Source organism: Phodopus roborovskii, unplaced genomic scaffold (genome assembly GCF_943737965.1).
Source record: "Phodopus roborovskii unplaced genomic scaffold, PHOROB, whole genome shotgun sequence".
NCBI classification, from domain to species: domain Eukaryota; kingdom Metazoa; phylum Chordata; class Mammalia; order Rodentia; family Cricetidae; genus Phodopus; species Phodopus roborovskii.
In genome coordinates, this window is record NW_026126010.1 from 100,572 (window position 1) to 119,655 (window position 19,084).

A 19,084-nucleotide genomic window follows, 5' to 3' on the forward strand; every position below is an offset into this window, starting at 1 on the left:
CCATAGCCTACATCTCCAAACTGAGGTGGATTGGTTCTATTACTGTCATTGCCTATTAAAGGCATATAGTAAGTCAGGATTTAGTTGGGACAAGATAATCCCCTAAATGGTCAGGGATGAGGAGCAAGGCCTGTGCTTCCTTTGCAGAGTTATCCCTTATGACATATGCCTTGACTATTTTCTCATAATCTCTGCTTGCTGGTCAGGGCCACCTTGGCTGAGAGGCTGCCCACAGGCTCCATGAGATTTGTCTTTTGTGGAGTCAGCGTTTCATGGTAACCAGGCTGGCTTCCAACTTATGATCCTCCTGCTTCCATCTCTATTAGTGCTAGGATTATAGGCATGTGCCACTATGAATGTACTGCCTGGGTGCAACCTTTCTTTTGTGCCCCCTCACACCCACCCACCCTATATAAGGTCTCTTTATAGCCCTGGCTGTCCTGGAACTCGCTCTGTAGACCAGACTGGCCTCAAACTCAGAGATCCACCCACCTCTGCCTCCCCAGTGTTGTGATTAAAGGCATGCACCACCACCGTAGGTGCAACCTTCCTTGACCTCTCTGTTTCCAAATTGGGCTGCTGCAGTAGCAGCATTCAGTATTCTGGAGCCAAGGGAGTGCATTTTCCCTGCAGTAGCCCCATTTCTTGCTTACTGGGTATTAGATAGAGCAATAAGGCAGGCCTGCCTCTTTTGTTCCATCCCACTGAGCTTCATGCATTATTCATGAGTAAAATGTAGCTTTGGTCTCCTTGATTCCCGGCAGCAGAAAGATCAAAGATCATTCATTATTCATGAGTGTGGGGTGTGATTGCCACGCTTTAACATGTACTTTCTGGTTACTTGGTCATAGTAAACCCATCACCTTGCTTCATAATTCACTATCAGAAAGAATGGCCTTAAGGTTCTTCCTTTTTTTTTTTTTTTTTTTTTTTTTTTTTGACAGTTTAGCTTCAGTAATTCTTTATTCATAGTCCATGGGGCGTGGCCTCTTGCTCTACCTGTTTTTCTAGTTACTGCATCCAGGGCCACTTGGTGGAGCTATTCTCCTTCTAAATTAGAGAAGACCCAAACTGGCCCGGGAAAATACATGATTCATGAGTGGGCGTGGCCATCTTCCATCCGGGTTTCTGGGGGGTGGGGCTCAAGGTTTTGTTCCGGCCTCGGGCTCTGCCGCCGCCATCTTGTGTCGGCTGCTGAGGAGAAGGAGGCGGCAGTGGAGACTTCAACCACTGTGGTCGGGGGAGGAGAAGACGGCGGTGATTCTAGCTGGCCCAGGCGGCAGGGAGGAGGAGAAAAAGGAGGGTGGCGGCCGAGTTTGACTTCGGCTCCTTGAGGAGTTGGCGGCGGCGCGACCCGGGGAACCGGCATTGGTAATAGCTTTTCTCGGCACCTGGCTCGAAGCGAGGGCTCTGGGAGGTATGGGAGGGTCCCTGATGGCTCTCTGCCAGCCCGCTGTCTGGGTGCACTGCAGTGTCGTAGGTATCAGGAATCACTAGAAAGCGGGTGTGGGGGAGTGGAAATCCTGAGGCGGGGGTAGGTCATTTATGTCTGGGACCACCCTATTCCCTTGGGCTCTGATATCTGACCTTGACATCAGACCCCCTATCTCTGTTTCTGGAGATTTCTGGCTCAGCATCTATGATGAGATAACTCTGTCCTGAGCCTTGGCGTTCCTGTCAGAACTCCCACAGTCTCCCATAAAGGAACAGAAATTCAACATTGCTGTTTGTAAAAGCCGTCCATACTTGTGTGCTATCGAAGACCTGCCCCGAAATCTCCCTCCTAGCCTTTCAATATTTGTTCTCAGGGCTTAAGAGAGGCCAGACTTCAGGAAGGGTCCGCGTGGCCTTCATTTCCGAAAGAAGAGCCTTGTCTAGCATTTTCATGCTGAATCTCCCCCTCCCCCCAGGATACTATCTGCCTTTAGAGCTGCCATCTGGATTAGACCCGGTGAATAGCTATCTGCCTGGCCTTCCTGTGGGAGACTTGTTCCTACCTTTGAGGTCTCCCAAAACCGCCTTGACATAGCATCCTCTTTCATGGACTCCTGGCATTCTTAAGTCACAGATTCTTCTTAGCATCTGCCCTTAGAGGTTCCTTTGCTTCTTAGAATCTGCTCTTAGAGATTTTCCCTGCATTTAGGGATCCGCATTTTTATGTTCTCATTGTTCTTAGGCTGTCCCTTCAGTAGGCCTCATCTTTTTCCCCATCAGCCATCCTCAGCCTCCAGTATGTCTCCTCTAGAGCCTCTCAGGGGACTAGACACTAGGGAGGACCTGTTTGGACACAATTCTCCATTATTAATCTGCTGCCATAGTCTACTATCAGACTTGATATTTTTTTAGCCCTATCTGCCAGATTGTCTCCTCGTAGACCCAACTTCTCCTTCAAAAGCAGAACAGAATTATAGTTTCTCTCTCCCTCCCCCTCCCTGTCCTCTTCTCTCTCTCTCTATCTCTCTCCCTCCCCCCTCCAGGTTTTCCCTGTGTAGCTTTGGAGCCTGTCCTGGAACTCTCTCTGTAGACCAGGCTGGCCTCCAACTCACAGAGATCCATCTGTCTTTGCCTCCCAAATGCTGGGATAAAAGGCATGAACTACCACCACCTGGCTGAGTTTCCATTTTTATAGATCCCTTAATCTTAACAACAGGCCTCAGAATCTGCCCTCCTCCTTTTAAAGGTTCCTAGGATCTATATTCAGAAAGTCTCAGTGTTTGCTTTTGGCTTCACTGAACCCCACTATCACTGTCATATACCCCTTTCTCCAATAGGCCCACTTATCCTCCACCAGAGTAGAAAACTTTAATATCTATTTAATGAGCTGTGGAGTCCCAGAATTGGTTAGGGAAGCCTAACTCCACTTGGAGATCTAGCCAGTATTTGCTTGATAACCTTTATTTTTATAATTATTATTTTGAGACAGGGTCTTACTCTGTAGCTTTGGCTGGCCTGAAATATATAGATATATAGACCAGGCTGGCCTCAAACTCTTAGAGCGCCCATCCTGCCTCTGCCTCACTAGTGCTGGGATTAAAGGTGTACACCACCATGCTCAGCACTTTGAAACCTTTTTAAGGCTTGAGCTATCTGAAACTCATCTTCCCTTCTCCACCCTATCAGAGCAGCTGTGGTGCCTGTTACAAACAACCATACAAGGCCTTTGTTGTGCCATTAGAAATCCTTCTTCAAGAGTGTGCCCTCAGAGACCTCTCCTAGCCTCTTAGCACTTAATCTCACAGCTTCCTGGCACTCTAGTGTCAGCATCAGAGACATTTTTCTGTGAATTCCCATTTTTTTGGTGAAGGGATTCTATCACTAGAATCTGAGACTCTCAACCCCAACATCTTCCTGCAGTAGTCTCTGATTTTGCATTCTCCTATCTCTTTAAATTCGTCTTTCTTAGACTTTGCCCAATGCCCTCAGCACTTCTAAGGCCCAGTTAAGGTCTCTTTTAGGTCTCTTTTCCTAGGTCATTAAGCTTAATCACTTCCTGATGCATTTCTCATGTTCTCAAGGATTTCTCAGTTAACACCTCCCAGAAAGCTTGAGGTGCCCATCCTCCCTGGTACTGTAGCTTCTTTGAGTTAGTCAGGTGTGTGTGACTCCTAACCCTACCCCTGAGTTCCCCCTGCTCATCCTTTCTCTGCTTTGGTTGTAGAATATCCTCTGTTTCAGCCATCAGTTTAGAGACCTCCAAGTAAGTTTTAAAATGATTTAATTTTAGCTTTGTCACGCAAGTATGGAAGATAAATTCCAACAGAGAAGGCTGTTAAGGGAGAAAGGATGAAGATTTCAGGGTTTTTTTTTTTTTTGTTTTGTTTTGTTTTTGGGTGGGGGGATCTTTAGCTCTTAACCAGGGGACTCTGCCCTAGATTCCTCCTGCTTGCCTTGATATAAGGGTTCTCCAAAACCTGGCAATTGAAATCTCCCTTTTAATTTTCTTCTTTGAAACAGGGTCTCACTGTGCAGCTCAGGCTGCCCTCAAACTTAGTTTTCCTGCTTCTGCCTCATAAGCAGAGGGGTTGCAGGCATGTACTACCACACCTGGCTTTGAAGTCCACTTTTGAACTGTCATCCCAACCCTGCTTAGACTCTTGTTGCCAGCTCTAGGGGGGTGGAGAGGTAAAAGGTCTGATAAAGAGTTCTCTGGCCCTGGATCTTGTCTGATGTAGGGAGTGGAGAAAGAATATGCCCTGTACAAACTAACCAATGACATGGCAAGGGAGATAACTAAAGTAATGGAGGCCCCTTTGGATGCCTGGGGAGGAGCTTATGTCCTCAGGTCCCTGCATTTTGAAACCACAGATAGCATTTTTAGCCTCATCAGGAGGACAGTTCCTATTCTCCCAGGTTTTGGAGAAAATGGGCTTAAAGGAAATGTCATCTCTGTGCCAAGTCAGTACCAGTAAATGGAAAATAGGAGTTGCCTTTGTCTCCCTCCTAATTTATGAAGTCTCTTCCTACCCAGGTTGGATCTAAACATTCCCTGCAATTTCACTGGCAGACTTTGGCCCTAGGTAGCCTCCTACCTCCCCTCTTCTTCCTTTCTTTACATCCCATCTCTGGACTCAGAGCCAAATACTGACACTACTCAAGACAATCGCACAAACTGCTACCAGCTGCATGACACTTGGCAAGTGACATTTGGGGCAAGTGAGCGAAGCTCTCCAAGCTTTCACTTTCTATTTATGGTAGGAGCATAGGATTATGTTCACAGGCATTGTTAGAATTAGACAAAGCCCTTTACTCTTGTGACCGATGATGGAATAGTTAGTAGGAAACTCTTATTATTGTGTTCATATTAGAACATGACAGTGCCAAGGTGAATCTTAGGTATGTTGGTGGTATTGAGGGTCAGAAAAGGCTTCACAGTGAGAGCAGTTGTGTGACTAGAGAAGACAGGGTGTAATAAGCAAAGCAAGTGATTTTGGATTTGTCTTCTATTTATGAGCATTTTAATCCACCACCATTAGACTTTACTTCCAGTAGCAGGTTATATTGAGATTTTTCTCCCCTCTGGGACCTAGTGTGTCACTTGATCATGTGAGCTCAGATTTTCTCATTTGTTTAACGGGGACCTTAAACCCTGCCTTGCAGGGATAGGATAATTGAAAGCATGAAACTTGCTAACTCTGAGAAGTGGCTTGGACTTCAGAGTCTTGGATCTGGTCTGATCCCAGTTCCACCACTACGAGTAGGAACTTTGGTCAAGTCACCAAACATCCTGAATGAAGTTTCCCCTTACATGTGAGCTGGGGTAAATAGTAGTAGTGCAATTCCCAAAGGCTTGCCCTGAGGACAGAGAGCGACAAGGCTCATAGAGTGCTTAGTGTAGCCTCTGACAGAGAGAACTCCTAGTAAATCTTCATTTATCATTACTGCTAACCTGTTGAAGGACTTCACATGCAGAAGAGACTTTGGAAGTGTACATTTTCTCTCTTCCTGCAGCCTGTTTTATTGGCCTGGGTTGTTTTCTACTGTTAAAGCCCTGCCCTTCTCTCAGTTTTAAACTCTTCCCTGACCCCCACCCCATGGTCTATCTATGATCTATATCTTTTCTCAACTCAGCAACACCATATAGCCACTGTACAAAGTGAGGGAACAGCTCCACATGATAACCTATAAGGGGTCAAGATTTAAAAAAAAAAAAAACTGAGTATTTTATAAGTCCACATCTGTTCTCTGATCTTCCCAGAATGATCTTCCTTTTATTCCACAGGATTGGAGTCTTTTCTGTATGGTGTGCTAGGGAGAGAGAAAATGATTTAGCAGTCAGATGTGTGGATTTATAAGTCAGACTATCTGATTCAAATCTTGGGCCTGTCAGCAGTGTGAGTCTGGGCAAGCCACTTCATCTCTCTCTATGCCAGTTTCTTTTCTAATGTAGATTTGTTAATACTTAAGTCTTCTTCCACTATTACCAGTAGTAAGCAGGAAAATAATTGAAGGCCAATCAGGGCTACATGGTGAGACCTTGCATTTAAATAAACAAAAAATACCAGAAAAAAATGTCCCCATGTATCCTAGGCTCAACTCTGGCCTGCCTTTTTTCCTCTAGATGTCCAGCTCGCCGCTGTCCAAGAAACGTCGCGTGTCCGGGCCTGATCCAAAGCCGGGTTCTAACTGCTCCCCTGCCCAGTCTGTGCTGTCCCAAGTGCCCTCAGTCCCAACCAACGTGAGTATCTTTCCCATGGAGACTGGACTGGCTTGCATGGTGGTGGCGCAGGGAGTCTTTCATGTCACTTTTCATTTGCCCACACCCCACTCACCCATGTTGTCTTGAACCTTTTCTTGCTCTCCATCCCCAGGGAATGGCGAAGAACGGCAGTGAAGCAGACATAGACGAGGGTCTTTACTCCCGGCAGCTGTAAGTAGGGCTGAAGTCTGCCTGAGGTGGGAAGGGGAACTGAAATAATGGGATCAAGTGGGCTGGACTGTGACCTGGAGTCTCTTCTAACTTGACAGGTATGTTTTGGGCCATGAGGCAATGAAAAGGCTCCAGACATCCAGTGTCCTTGTCTCAGGCTTGCGGGGCTTGGGTGTGGAAATCGCTAAGAACATCATCCTTGGTGGGGTCAAGGCTGTTACCCTACATGACCAAGGCACTACCCAGTGGGCTGATCTCTCCTCTCAGGTACCTCTTCCCAATATTCTTTGCTCTGCATCAGCCTTTTGTGCCACAACCATCTCAATTCTTATCCTTTTGTCATCCCTCTCTTACAGTTTTACCTTCGAGAGGAGGACATTGGTAAAAATCGGGCTGAAGTATCTCAGCCCCGACTTGCCGAACTCAACAACTATGTGCCTGTTACTGCTTACACTGGCCCTCTTGTTGAAGACTTCCTTAGTGGCTTCCAGGTACTTGGCCACTGCTCAACTTCCTGCTTGATTTTCTTGGAATTTATCTTTGTTATTTTAATGAGCTGTCTAGAGTATTAGGCATCATGCTGGAGACCAGAAGGGATGTAGGCAAGATGGGACCCTGGGCATGTCTTTTGGGGGAAAGTTGTGTATACAACATAGTAGTTATGAACAAACTGGTGGCAAACTGTTCTGCTGTGTCTAGCTCTTCTAGTATAGATTTAGGCAGGTTACATAGCTCCTGGGCCTTATTCTTTTCATTTTCAGAATATGAATGGCAGCAGTACTGACTTCATGGGGTTCTTAATGAGGATTAAGCATGAAGAATAGCAACTTGGACACGGGGAAGGTGGCATGGGCATTTGCTAGTTTAAAAAGTCAGACTGTGAAAACTGAAAGTCTGTCCCATGGGGCTAAGGTCCCCAAGGGCCAAGGTACTACAGCAACAACAATCTGACACAGTTATGGGTACTCATCCTGGTGGGTAGGGATGGATGTTCCTGGAGAAGATGGAGAGCAGTTTTAAAAATTGTGGTGGAGTGGGCTGCATCTTGATAACCACTAACAGGTGTGGTATGAGTGATCTCAGACTTTGGCTGAAGACAATTTTGCCCTGTCTGTGTCTCACAGGGCATGACAGGGTTGTAGGCAGTTAACAAACAAGTGAGTCAGCTATTCTGCAGTCTGTGCTCAGTACCACTCTACCTTTTCCAACATGCTCTAGGCCTTCATTTTCTTTGCTGTGTTTTCCTTTTACTGAATCTGATCCTCAGATCTTTATGAGAGAAGCATGGGGAACCAGGAGAAACTGGACAGCTCTATCTTCAGAACTGCCTGAACCTTCCCATCATTCTTCTGCTTTTGTTCCTTCTCACCCTCTTTCCCCTAGCTCTTGACCTGGGCTCTACTTTTCCATAGGTGGTGGTCCTTACCAACAGCCCCCTGGAAGACCAGCTGCGAGTGGGTGAATTTTGTCATAGCCGTGGCATCAAGCTAGTGGTGGCAGATACACGAGGCTTATTTGGGTGAGTGCCATGTCTCTCCCTACAACATTTCCTAGGCCAAGAATCTCATCCCTCTTCTGCCATTCAAGTTTTATATTGTGTGCTCACCTTTCCCTGTGTGACATTAATACTGTTATATCCCAGCTGTGATATACCATGTTTCCTCAGCAAATACCTAGTACACCTTGAAGGATGTCTGGGGACCAGTGTGGGCCTCAGGCATCAGTCCTCTTGCCACTCTTTACAGACAACTTTTCTGTGATTTTGGAGAGGAAATGGTCCTTACAGATTCCAATGGAGAGCAGCCACTCAGTGCTATGGTTTCAATGGTCACCAAGGTAAGGAGGCCAGCCTCAGGAGTCCTGGCAGACAGATGACATTCTTCTTTCTCTCTTTACTCTTATACCTTGACTTGCCTCTGAGGCTCACTCATTTTTAACCAGGATAATCCCGGTGTGGTTACCTGCCTTGATGAGGCCCGACATGGCTTTGAGAGTGGTGACTTCGTCTCTTTCTCAGAAGTACAGGGCATGATTCAACTCAATGGATGTCAGCCCATAGAGATCAAAGTGCTGGGTGAGCTGGGACTATGGGGACATCTTAGGGGAACTGGCTAGGAGATTAAGGGGAGGAATCCCTGAGTTCAGAGTGAGGGGAGCCATATCCTGAGTACCTGAGGTGGTTCAGAACCTGGGGTCCTACCGGTGCTGATGGGCTTCGGAGAGAAGGGCCAATTGTGTTTCAACTATTAAATAGGAGCATAGGCTTCTGGGATCTGATTTGAGGTGAAGGAGCCACCTATATTTTGAACAGGGCAGATCAGAAGATCTGCTTATGTCTAAGCTGGTTTGGGCAAGAAAAGCCCTACCACTGTAGACTTGGGGCCAAAGGACACAGGGTCTCATGGGGTCTGAACTGGCTTTGGGGCAGGGAGATTGGTTTCTCATCTCCAAATGGGGCATGGGATTGAAAAATTAATAATATCCAGGCTCTGCCCTGGATCAGGCATGCTTTTTTTCCCTTGTCTGTGAGTTTTGTGGACTTTTAGAAGGGTATGTAAAACTGATTGCCTCCCTATCCACTCTAGGTCCTTACACCTTTAGTATCTGTGACACCTCCAACTTCTCTGACTACATCCGTGGAGGCATTGTCAGTCAGGTCAAAGTACCTAAAAAGATAAGCTTTGTGAGTATTGGGGACAGTGGACCTTGGTGGTTCTACACTATTGGTTTTCAACATTCTTAATGCTGCAACCCTTTAATACAGTTCCTTGTGTTGCCATAGAATTGTTTCATTGCTACTTGATACTTTAATTTTGCTATTGGTATAAATTGCAATGTAGAAATTTTTGGAGATAGAGGTTTGTCAAGGGGGTCATGATCCACAGGTTGAGCGCCACTGTTCTAGACCATTCTTAAATTTTGTTTCTTCTCACTTTTAGAAATCCTTGCCAGCGTCACTGGCAGAGCCTGACTTTGTGATGACTGACTTTGCCAAGTTTTCTCGCCCTGGCCAACTGCACATTGGCTTCCAAGCTCTGCACCAATTCTGTGCTCAGCATAACCGACCACCTCGACCACGAAATGAGGTTGGTAGGTGGGCCAGCAGCCAGCCAGGATAGAAATCCTTGGTGTTAAAAGCCCACCATTCCTCTGCCTATCCACTGTCCATCTCCTGACAGTAGCCTAAGAGAGCCTTACTTGTTTCCTTTGCCTTACTAGGAAGATGCAACAGAACTGGTGGCCCTAGCTCAGGCTATGAATGCTAGGTCCCCATCTGCAGTTCAACAGGACAACTTGGATGAAGACCTTATACGGAAACTATCTTATGTTGCTGCTGGGGACTTGGCACCCATAAATGCTTTCATTGGGGGCCTTGCTGCCCAGGAAGTCATGAAGGTGAGCAGGATGGGGATGGACTGGGTTTTTGCCTTGCCTCCATTACTTGCTACCTAAATGTGTCAGGGTCTGATTAACGCTGATCACTTCCTCTTTCCTTCTCCTTCACTAGGCCTGCTCTGGGAAGTTTATGCCCATCATGCAGTGGTTATACTTTGATGCTCTTGAATGTCTCCCAGAGGACAAAGAAGCTCTTACAGAGGATAAGTGCCTCCCAGTATGTGAATGGGCTGGAAGGAAGGCATTATTGGGGGTGTTACTGGGGAAGCTTCTCTCTGACCTGCTTCACTTCATTTCATATTCCTCAGCGTCAGAACCGTTATGATGGGCAGGTAGCTGTATTTGGCTCAGACCTTCAAGAGAAACTGGGCAAGCAAAAGTACTTTCTGGTGAGTGATCTCATTGGACCCCTAGCATGTTCACCTCCCTTGGTCTTTGACCACCCTCTCTGGAGTTTTCTTCTATATTCTGAAGGGGAGGGCCTTTTTTTTTTTTTTACAACCCTGGAACTAAAATGTGGCACTAGACCTTTTTGCTCAATCCTATTGCCTCCATCAGGCATGAGGAATAAGGGGTAGCATTGTATCCACTTGCTTTACCCTGACTTGCCTCTGTATCTCTTGGCTATTTCCTAGGTGGGTGCAGGGGCCATTGGCTGTGAATTGCTCAAGAACTTTGCCATGATTGGGCTAGGCTGTGGAGAGGGTGGAGAGGTCGTTGTCACAGACATGGACACCATTGAGAAATCAAATCTGAACCGACAGTTCCTTTTCCGGCCCTGGGATGTAACGGTGAGATAGATGGGAGTAGGAGGTGGAACTTTTGACACCTCACTCTTCTCCTGTCTTTTTCTTGTCCCTGGTATTTCTAGCAGAGATCTGCTTATCTTTCCTTTTTCCCTTCTTGCCCTCTGTTTCTTTGATTCATTCAGCAGACATTAAGTAGCCCTATCTTGTTATCTCTCTTCTGAGCAACATCAAGTCAGTTTATTTTTTATTTATTTATTTTTCTGTCATTACTGGGGATTGAGTCTAGAGCTTTATACATGCTAGGTAGCTAGCTAAAGACTACCATTGAGCTATAGTTCCTGCCCTTTCATTTCTTTTTACCTTTTCCTTGATTTTTTTTTTTAAATTATTGCCAGTTGTGGTGTGGTATGCCTTTAATCCTAGCACTCAGAAAGTAGAGGCTGGAAAATCTCTTGAATTCCAGGATAGCTGAAACTATACTGTGAGACTATCACAAAAAAAAACCCAGCAACAGAGATATATTTATTTTATATGTATGTGTGAGTACCTGTATGCATCTATATATGTCTACTGTGTGTGTATCTAGTACCTGAAGAAACTGAAGAGTGGGTTGGATCCTTTAGAACTGTAATTCTGGGGTCACAAGAGTTTGTGAGTACTGGAAACCAAAACTGAGTCCTTTGGAGGACCAACAAGTGCTCTTAACCACTTACTCATCACTCTAGCCCTTATTGATGTTGCTCTTGGACAGTGTGTTGGAAGTTCCCTAAAATATCCCCAAATTCAATGAGGTGCCTAGGAGAACTAGTGGCTAGTTTATTGTAGAAAAAGGACACAGTATAATCAACAAGGGAAGAACGGCTCATGGAATGGAATCAGCAGTGAGTATCTAAGAGTTACTCCTAGTGGAGTTGCAGAAGATGGAGTTCATTTCCCCAGTAACAAGTATGACAATATTTCTGAAAAGTTTCTAGCCAGGGAAGCCTGTTCATCTGTACCTAGGGCTTTCCCTTGGATCTGGTTGTGTATCAGAATTCTTGACTGCAGAGGGAAAGAAAGTGTTTAACATAAACCACACTGCTCACACAAACAGTTCAGGTACACTGATCCATTATTATTAGGTGAGGGAGCAATGGGAACTTTCTCTAAAATCCAAGGTCCTAGACTCCAGCCAAGGGCCACTTTTAGAAGTGGGCCTTTTGAAGGATAGCATTGTAGTCAGCCAGGTGACACTTCTCTGCAGTTTGAAACCGAGGTGCCAGAAGTCTGTGCAGCCTTCTATAAAGTATTACTAATCAGTGTTCCTGTTCATTAATTTATTTACCGAATAGTTACTTTAGGAGTTACTATTCTAGATACTTGACATACATTAAAGACTACAATAAGGCAGGTGGCTCATACCTTTCATCTCAGCATTTGAGAGGCCAGTCTGGACCACAAAGTGAGTTCCAGGACAGCCAGATCTACACAGAGAAACCCTGTCTCCATAAACAAAAAGAAAGGTGATATTCGAGAAAGGTAAATAGTAAAGGACAGATAAATAATTGATATACTATAGGTACAGCCAGGGCCACCCATGCACTCAGGAGGCAGGCAGATCTCTTGAGTTAGAGGCCAATCTACAAAGTGAGTTCCATGACCATGGCTGCATAGAACCTGCTTCAAGACAGCAACAAAACAATAAAGATAATATAACATTGAGGTATGAAGTCCATGTTGGTACTTTGCAAAGAGTAAAGGAGCAAGTTGGGCTTGCTAGGGAGGTTACCTTACAGATTTCATTAGTTCCTTAAGGAAGGCCTGCAAAGCTATGGTGGGTGAGGGTTTTTTGGTAGATGTGCTCAAGGCCCAGATAACAACCCTTAAAGTTATGTTCTACTCTTGAGAGGTCCTGGGAATCAGTTCAGTTTACTCTGGGAATGAGAGCCAGGGAAAAGTTCAAAGCAGAGGAAGGATGTGCCCTGGCTGGTTTTTAACACTTCTTATTTATTATCTAACATCTGGTTATATTTGGGGAAATCTCAAACCTGCAGTGCTGCTCCCTTAAAGAACAGTAGGTATCAGGTGAGTAAACAAGTGGATAGTCAGATGTCTACAATGCATGTTTGCCTTTTGTTTGCTTTCTTTTCCACCTCACTGCCACATCCTCAGGCCTGGCCATGTGGCATTGTTTTTTAATATTGTGCTAAACTAGGGAGCCTCCTAAACTCAGGCTGGTTTCTCTAACATTGGATGAATGTTCAGAGGGACAGCTCTATATAATGTGAAGTGAATTCACCAATGACTGAGTCCCCCATTCTTCCCTCAACTCTTCTCTCCTAACTTCATAGAAGTTGAAGTCTGACACGGCTGCCGCAGCTGTGCGCCAGATGAACCCTTACATCCAGGTGACAAGCCACCAGAATCGTGTGGGTCCTGACACAGAGCGGATCTATGATGATGATTTTTTTCAAAACTTGGATGGTGTGGCCAATGCTCTGGACAATGTAGATGCCCGTAAGTTTCAAGGCTGGTAAAGAAGTCAAGGGCAAAAGAGTTCCTTCCTGTTCTTTCCCAGTGTGCCTTTCCTTATCTCCTGGCTCTTATATCATTGTCCTCACCTTCATCACATAGGCATGTACATGGATCGCCGCTGCGTGTACTATCGTAAGCCATTGTTGGAGTCTGGCACACTGGGCACAAAGGGCAACGTGCAGGTGGTGATCCCCTTCTTGACAGAATCATACAGCTCTAGCCAGGATCCACCAGAGAAATCCATTCCCATCTGCACCTTGAAAAACTTCCCCAATGCCATTGAACACACTCTGCAGGTAAAGTATGGTGCTCAGGGGTAGGGAAGGATATCCAGTAGGCTTTTGGGTGTCACAGGCTTAAGACATGTTTTCTTAACACCATCTTAACACCTGGTAGTTTGCATTTCTTTTTTGAGGGGGGATAGTTTGGTGGTGGTGGTGGCAGTTGCACTTCTGAAATGACTAATTCTTCTTGAAATCCTTACTTTTGACTTTTTCCCAGTATGTAGACAGGTAAAAACCAGTGCCTTTGCTCTAGGCATGGTGGCTCACCAGTATTTCAGAGGCTAAGACAAGAGGATTGCTGTGAGGTCAGGGCCACCTTGAACACCTTGAAAGCAACATCTTATCTCAGAAAACAAAAACAAAACAAAAGAATGATGAATACTGAAATATCATTCCTTACCTAGGTTTAACAGTGGTTTGCCATATTTTCTTACATTGATGTGGGCGTGGTAGTATACACCTTTAATCTCAGCACTGAGGTGGCAGAAGAACTTCTGTTCATTAGCTGTCAGATTCTAACAACTTAGAGATAGCTCAGCAGTTAAGAGCAGTGACTGCTCTTCCAAAGTACCTGAGATCAGTTCCCAGAATCCACATGGCAGTTAACAATGGTGTTAACTCCAGTTTCAAGGGATGCCCTCAATGGATAGTAAGTGCATGTGGTGCCCTAACATGCAGGTAAAACATAAATTTAAAATAGGGGCTGGAGAGATGGCTTAATGGTTAGGAGCACTTGCTACTCATACAGAGGATCCAGGTTCAGTTTCAACTACTTACATGGCAGTTCTGAGTTCAATACCAGCCTATACAGAGCAAGTTCCAGGACAGCCAGGGCTGTTACACAGAGAAACCCTGTTCGGAAAAACAACCAAAGAACTATCTAATCAAAATGTTTTCCTCTTTGTTTTTTTGGAGACAGTGTCTCATGTATTCCAGGCTTAGCCAATACAACTTTTTCTACTACACATGTACAGGTCTTGATAGATTTTTTTTTTCTCAGAACAATTTTATTGATTTGAATTGAGAGGCCAGAAATGAAGGAGTGAGGAAAGTTGGGACCTTTTCTCACTTTCCTGTAGAAACCTGTTTTGTCCATAATTCTACAAAACTCATTTGTTCTGTCTGCAGTGGGCCCGGGATGAATTTGAAGGCCTTTTCAAGCAGCCAGCAGAAAATGTCAATCAGTACCTCACGTGAGTAACACTTGCACACCCCACTCTCTTGCCTGTCATTCAGAAAACATTCTATACTTTTTTTCATTTGTCACCCTCTGCACTGGGTATACTTTTCAAAGGACTCGAAATGTTCAAGTCTCATGCTGTGAAAGAATCAAGACAAGTTTTCTGTGGAGGAAATGGGATTGCCCTAGAGCCTACTTCAGGTGGACATTGTATAATCTTGCCCCTTGGCCATTCACTTCCTAATAGAGACCCCAAGTTTGTGGAACGGACCTTGCGGCTGGCAGGTACCCAGCCATTGGAGGTGCTGGAGGCTGTGCAGCGCAGCCTGGTGCTGCAGCGACCACAGACTTGGGGTGACTGCGTGACCTGGGCCTGCCACCACTGGCACACCCAGTACTGTAACAACATCCGGCAACTGCTGCACAACTTTCCTCCCGACCAGGTAATGCTCACTTGTATCCATTTGGCAGCATGTGTTGTCTTGCAAGTAGAGTTTGCTGCAGACTTTTCAAGTGGCTGATGTCCAAGGCAAGAGATGTCAGAAGAATAACCTTTTTGTCAAAGGAATGACCTAATTGGTTCTCTTGCTGTTCCCCTTCCCTGTGGTGTAGGCTGAGTCTGATCTGATTTTTATTAGTCTGTAGTGGACCAGACATTCTGGACTTGGGAGCATAGGAGTAAACATGTATTCAAATCCCAGCTCTCTCTGAACTTGGGCAAGTCACTTTTCTGTGTTCCTTTCCTTAGCTTGAAGGAGGAACAGTTGTGACGTTTCACTGGTATTTATTAATACTAAGTAGTACATGCCTGGTGATCCACCAGTCCAATCTGCTAGAGGGGTTTGTGAAGTATCTAAGAATGGTTTTCTCAGTCAGGACCTTGCAGTGTGGATTGGATCTTAGATGATTGACTCCACCCCTTCAAGGATCCAGCCAAGGGTAGTGAGATGGGATGCATCCAGAGCCAGTTAGGCTTGTCAGAGGGGCCTTCATTTTAAAATCTGTTTCTTGAAACTCTCTTTGTTTTAGCTCACCAGCTCAGGGGCCCCATTCTGGTCTGGACCCAAACGTTGTCCACATCCACTTACTTTCGATGTTAACAATGTAAGTCTCCTTGTTGGGTCTTCCTGGGATCAGGTAGAGGATGGATGGGTGGGAAGGCGGTGGTGACTTTTCATCCAAGGACAAATGTGTTAGCCCTATTGTGCCCTGCCTTCTCCTAGACACTGCATCTGGATTATGTGATGGCTGCTGCCAACCTTTTTGCCCAGACCTACGGGTTGACTGGCTCTCAAGACCGAGCTGCTGTGGCCTCACTTCTGCAGTCCATACACGTTCCAGAGTTCACCCCTAAGTCTGGTGTCAAGATCCATGTTTCTGACCAGGAGTTGCAGAGCGCCAGTGCCTCTGTTGGTGAGGGTGTTTGGTTGTTTGGTCAGAAGTTCCTTTCCCTAGTTTCCCCATTAGTCCTCTTCTAGTAGCTCTGTGACCTCACCTTCCTTTGCACCTCCGTCTCTCCCTCCTTCCCTCCCTCCCTCTTTCCTTCTTTCCCTCTTTCCTACTCCAGCAACCAGGAAAACAAACTTTGTTCTTGCTTGGTGTGTATTTGCCTTGGTTTTATTCTTTTCTCTGCCTCTCCTTGATCTGTTCATCTAGGAGGTAGGATCTCCAGCAGGGGTCTCCTGAATCTTGCAACTTTGTCTCCTTCCAGATGTCCCATGTCTCCCCTTCCGTGCATCCCTCCCATCCTGTTTCTCTGTATGTCTTCACCCTAATGTTGCCCATTATAATTTAGTTCCCCTGCCTTACCTTTTGGGTATCTATAATGTGTTTATATCTCTGTATACCATCCCCTACCTCATACCCCCCATATTGACTTTCCCTGTTCTCCATCTTCCTTCTGAAATACTGTGTATTTTCTTTAGTCTTTTCTTCTCCTTCCTCCACAGGTTCCCTCTGACTTTCTTTTCATATGTTTTCTCCTCCCTATCTCATCCTCTATCTTGCCTCTTTTCATATAGTCTCCACCTTCCCCTCAGATCCTTCCTATCCTTGTATGTATACTTCTACATATTCCCACCATGTCTTGTGTGTGTCTGTATACAGTATTTCCCCAAGGTTGACAACCCCTTCTATCTGATCACCCTACCTCACTTCCACTTTGTCCTACTGTCTTTGTTTCCGTTCCTAGTGTCTCTCCAGATCTTGATAGCCTCTGCTCCTGCCTTTTTCAGGTTTGCTCTCTGTTGTTTGCCTTTCCCCTTTGCCCTTTCATTCTAGGATCTCTCTCTCTCTCTCCCTCTCCCCCTCCCTCCCTCCCTCCCTCCCTTCCCCCCCCCCTCTCTCTCTCTCTCTCTCTCTCTCTCTCTCTCTCTCTCTCTGTCCAGATTCTCTAACTGAATTCCTTTTGACCTATCTAGGCTTTTAACCTCACTCCCTGCATCTAAAGGGCCTGGTTTTTCTTTTTGTGCAGATGACAGCCGTCTTGAGGAGCTCAAAGCCACATTGCCCAGCCCAGACAAGTTACCAGGATTTAAGATGTACCCCATTGATTTTGAGAAGGTGCTTAGAAGGGGGCCCTGGATAGGACAGTTGGGGTGAGCTAAGCACAAACTGGGTTGTAAAGAATGGGGAATCTAGGAATATGGAACCAGTCCAGGCCTTTATGGTGATCAGATCATGGGCTGCCGCATAGCTTTCCTTCTGATCTGGGAGTGACCAGCAGGTAATTTGCATTGGAAGATACTTAAGTCCTAGGAGGCCAAGAAAACTTTTCATCTGATGTACTCCTCTTACTCAGGATGATGACAGCAACTTCCACATGGATTTCATTGTGGCTGCTTCCAATCTTCGGGCTGAAAACTATGATATTTCCCCTGCAGACCGGCACAAGGTAAGGGAATTCTAATGATGTTCTAGGCTTGAGTTCCTTAGATCCATGCCTTTCTGTAGACCCTCAGCCCCTTATAACTTACAACTAACATCTTCCTTGGTCTGTTTCTCAGAGCAAGCTGATTGCAGGAAAGATCATCCCAGCCATTGCCACCACCACAGCTGCTGTTGTTGGCCTTGTGTGTCTGGAGCTGTACAAGGTAGTTCAGGGACACCAACAACTTGACTCCTACAAAAATGGTTTCCTGAACTTGGCCCTGCCCTTCTTTGGGTTTTCTGAACCTCTTGCTGCACCTCGTCACCAGGTAGGTGCCCACATCAGAAGATGGGACTTGTAGCGGAATATATCTCAGTATAACTAGCTTTGGTTTGCATTAGATCTGGTCACTAGGTCAGAGTTCCACTGCTATATACCTGCATGTTTTTTTTGCAAGAGTACTAAGGTGTAAAGTATGTCTGGCATGTTGAAGGAATAAAAGACAGTAGATAAGAGTGATTGAGAAGATAAGGAGTAGAAGATGAGACTAAGAGTCTCTTTTTGTGGCATACAACCTTGTCATTCAATTGTAAAGGTTTAGTGCCTACTCAGAGTGACATGGGAGCCATGAGGGGTCAGGGAGGGCAGAGGGTTGGAATTTCTGGAATGGCCCATATCCTGTTCTTTTCTTGCATTGCAGTACTATAATCAAGAATGGACATTGTGGGATCGCTTTGAGGTACAAGGGCTGCAGCCTAATGGTGAGGAGATGACCCTCAAACAGTTTCTTGAGTACTTTAAGGTAAGGTCCTTTCTCCCTCTCCTCCCACCTAGAGGAAGGGATGTATAAATTTTTTACCTTTCCACCATCTTAACACTGCTCTTTCCCCCTCCTGCCCTTCAGACAGAGCACAAATTAGAGATCACCATGCTGTCCCAGGGTGTATCCATGCTCTATTCTTTCTTCATGCCAGCTGCTAAGCTCAAGGAACGGTTGGATCAGCCGTGAGTAGGCTATTGCCAGACAGACTGGGAAGGGCCCTGTGTTCCTTTGTTGGGTGGGGAGCCTCAGCTTGGAGCTCTTCCCCTTCTTGTCCATCACCCTACCTCCTTTTTCTTGCTTTGTCTTCTTGGCTCTTTGTCCTTACCCTCACCCCTTTCCCTAGGATGACAGAGATTGTGAGCCGTGTGTCAAAGAGAAAGCTGGGCCGCCATGTGCGGGCACTGGTGCTTGAGTTGTGCTGCAACGATGAGAGTGGCGAGGACGTCGAAGTCCCCTATGTACGATATACCATTCGCTGATTGCTATGCATTCTCCTAAGCTCCAGTCCTTCCCCAGATCCCTTCCAGTACTGGTTCCCATTTGGCCTCTGGCAATTGTCCATCTAGCCAAGCCTGGTATTCTGTTATCACCCAGCAACCCCAGACCCTCTCACCACTGCTTTGTACCTTGTTTGGAACTCAAATCCCAATAAAAAGGATAACAACCCAAATATAGACATCCTGGCTGTCTCCAGGGAAGGAAGGAGCATCCTGGAATTGACTGGTTCAAATAGTAGCCCAGTGGGCTACTCCAGCTGCGGGTTTCCTGGGCAGAGAATAATGGGAGTTGATATCTGTTATCTACTCTGTAACACACACGGAGGTACTGGTGAAATTATATAAATAGATACCTAGGTCTGTGTGACTTGAGTAATTTGAGCTAGGTTCAAACCCTGTGTTCTC

General features: G+C 45.8%; 1 protein-coding gene across 1 annotated transcript; it reads left to right on the forward strand.

The window, feature by feature from the left end:
- Nucleotides 1–1,172: 1,172 nt before the first annotated feature.
- Nucleotides 1,173–18,848, forward strand: Uba1 (ubiquitin like modifier activating enzyme 1). The gene is made up of 26 exons (XM_051179315.1): nucleotides 1,173–1,371; nucleotides 6,059–6,175; nucleotides 6,309–6,367; nucleotides 6,466–6,634; nucleotides 6,724–6,858; nucleotides 7,780–7,886; nucleotides 8,113–8,203; nucleotides 8,309–8,441; nucleotides 8,953–9,050; nucleotides 9,307–9,453; nucleotides 9,587–9,763; nucleotides 9,876–9,980; nucleotides 10,072–10,152; nucleotides 10,399–10,554; nucleotides 12,843–13,008; nucleotides 13,126–13,322; nucleotides 14,439–14,503; nucleotides 14,738–14,933; nucleotides 15,520–15,594; nucleotides 15,714–15,903; nucleotides 16,964–17,052; nucleotides 17,291–17,383; nucleotides 17,496–17,687; nucleotides 18,060–18,161; nucleotides 18,264–18,364; nucleotides 18,526–18,848. Exons 2-26 carry the CDS (start codon nucleotides 6,059–6,061, stop codon nucleotides 18,659–18,661), a joined length of 3,177 nt encoding a protein of 1,058 aa, XP_051035272.1. The 5' UTR covers nucleotides 1,173–1,371; the 3' UTR covers nucleotides 18,662–18,848.
- The last annotated feature ends 236 nt before the right edge of the window (nucleotides 18,849–19,084 follow it).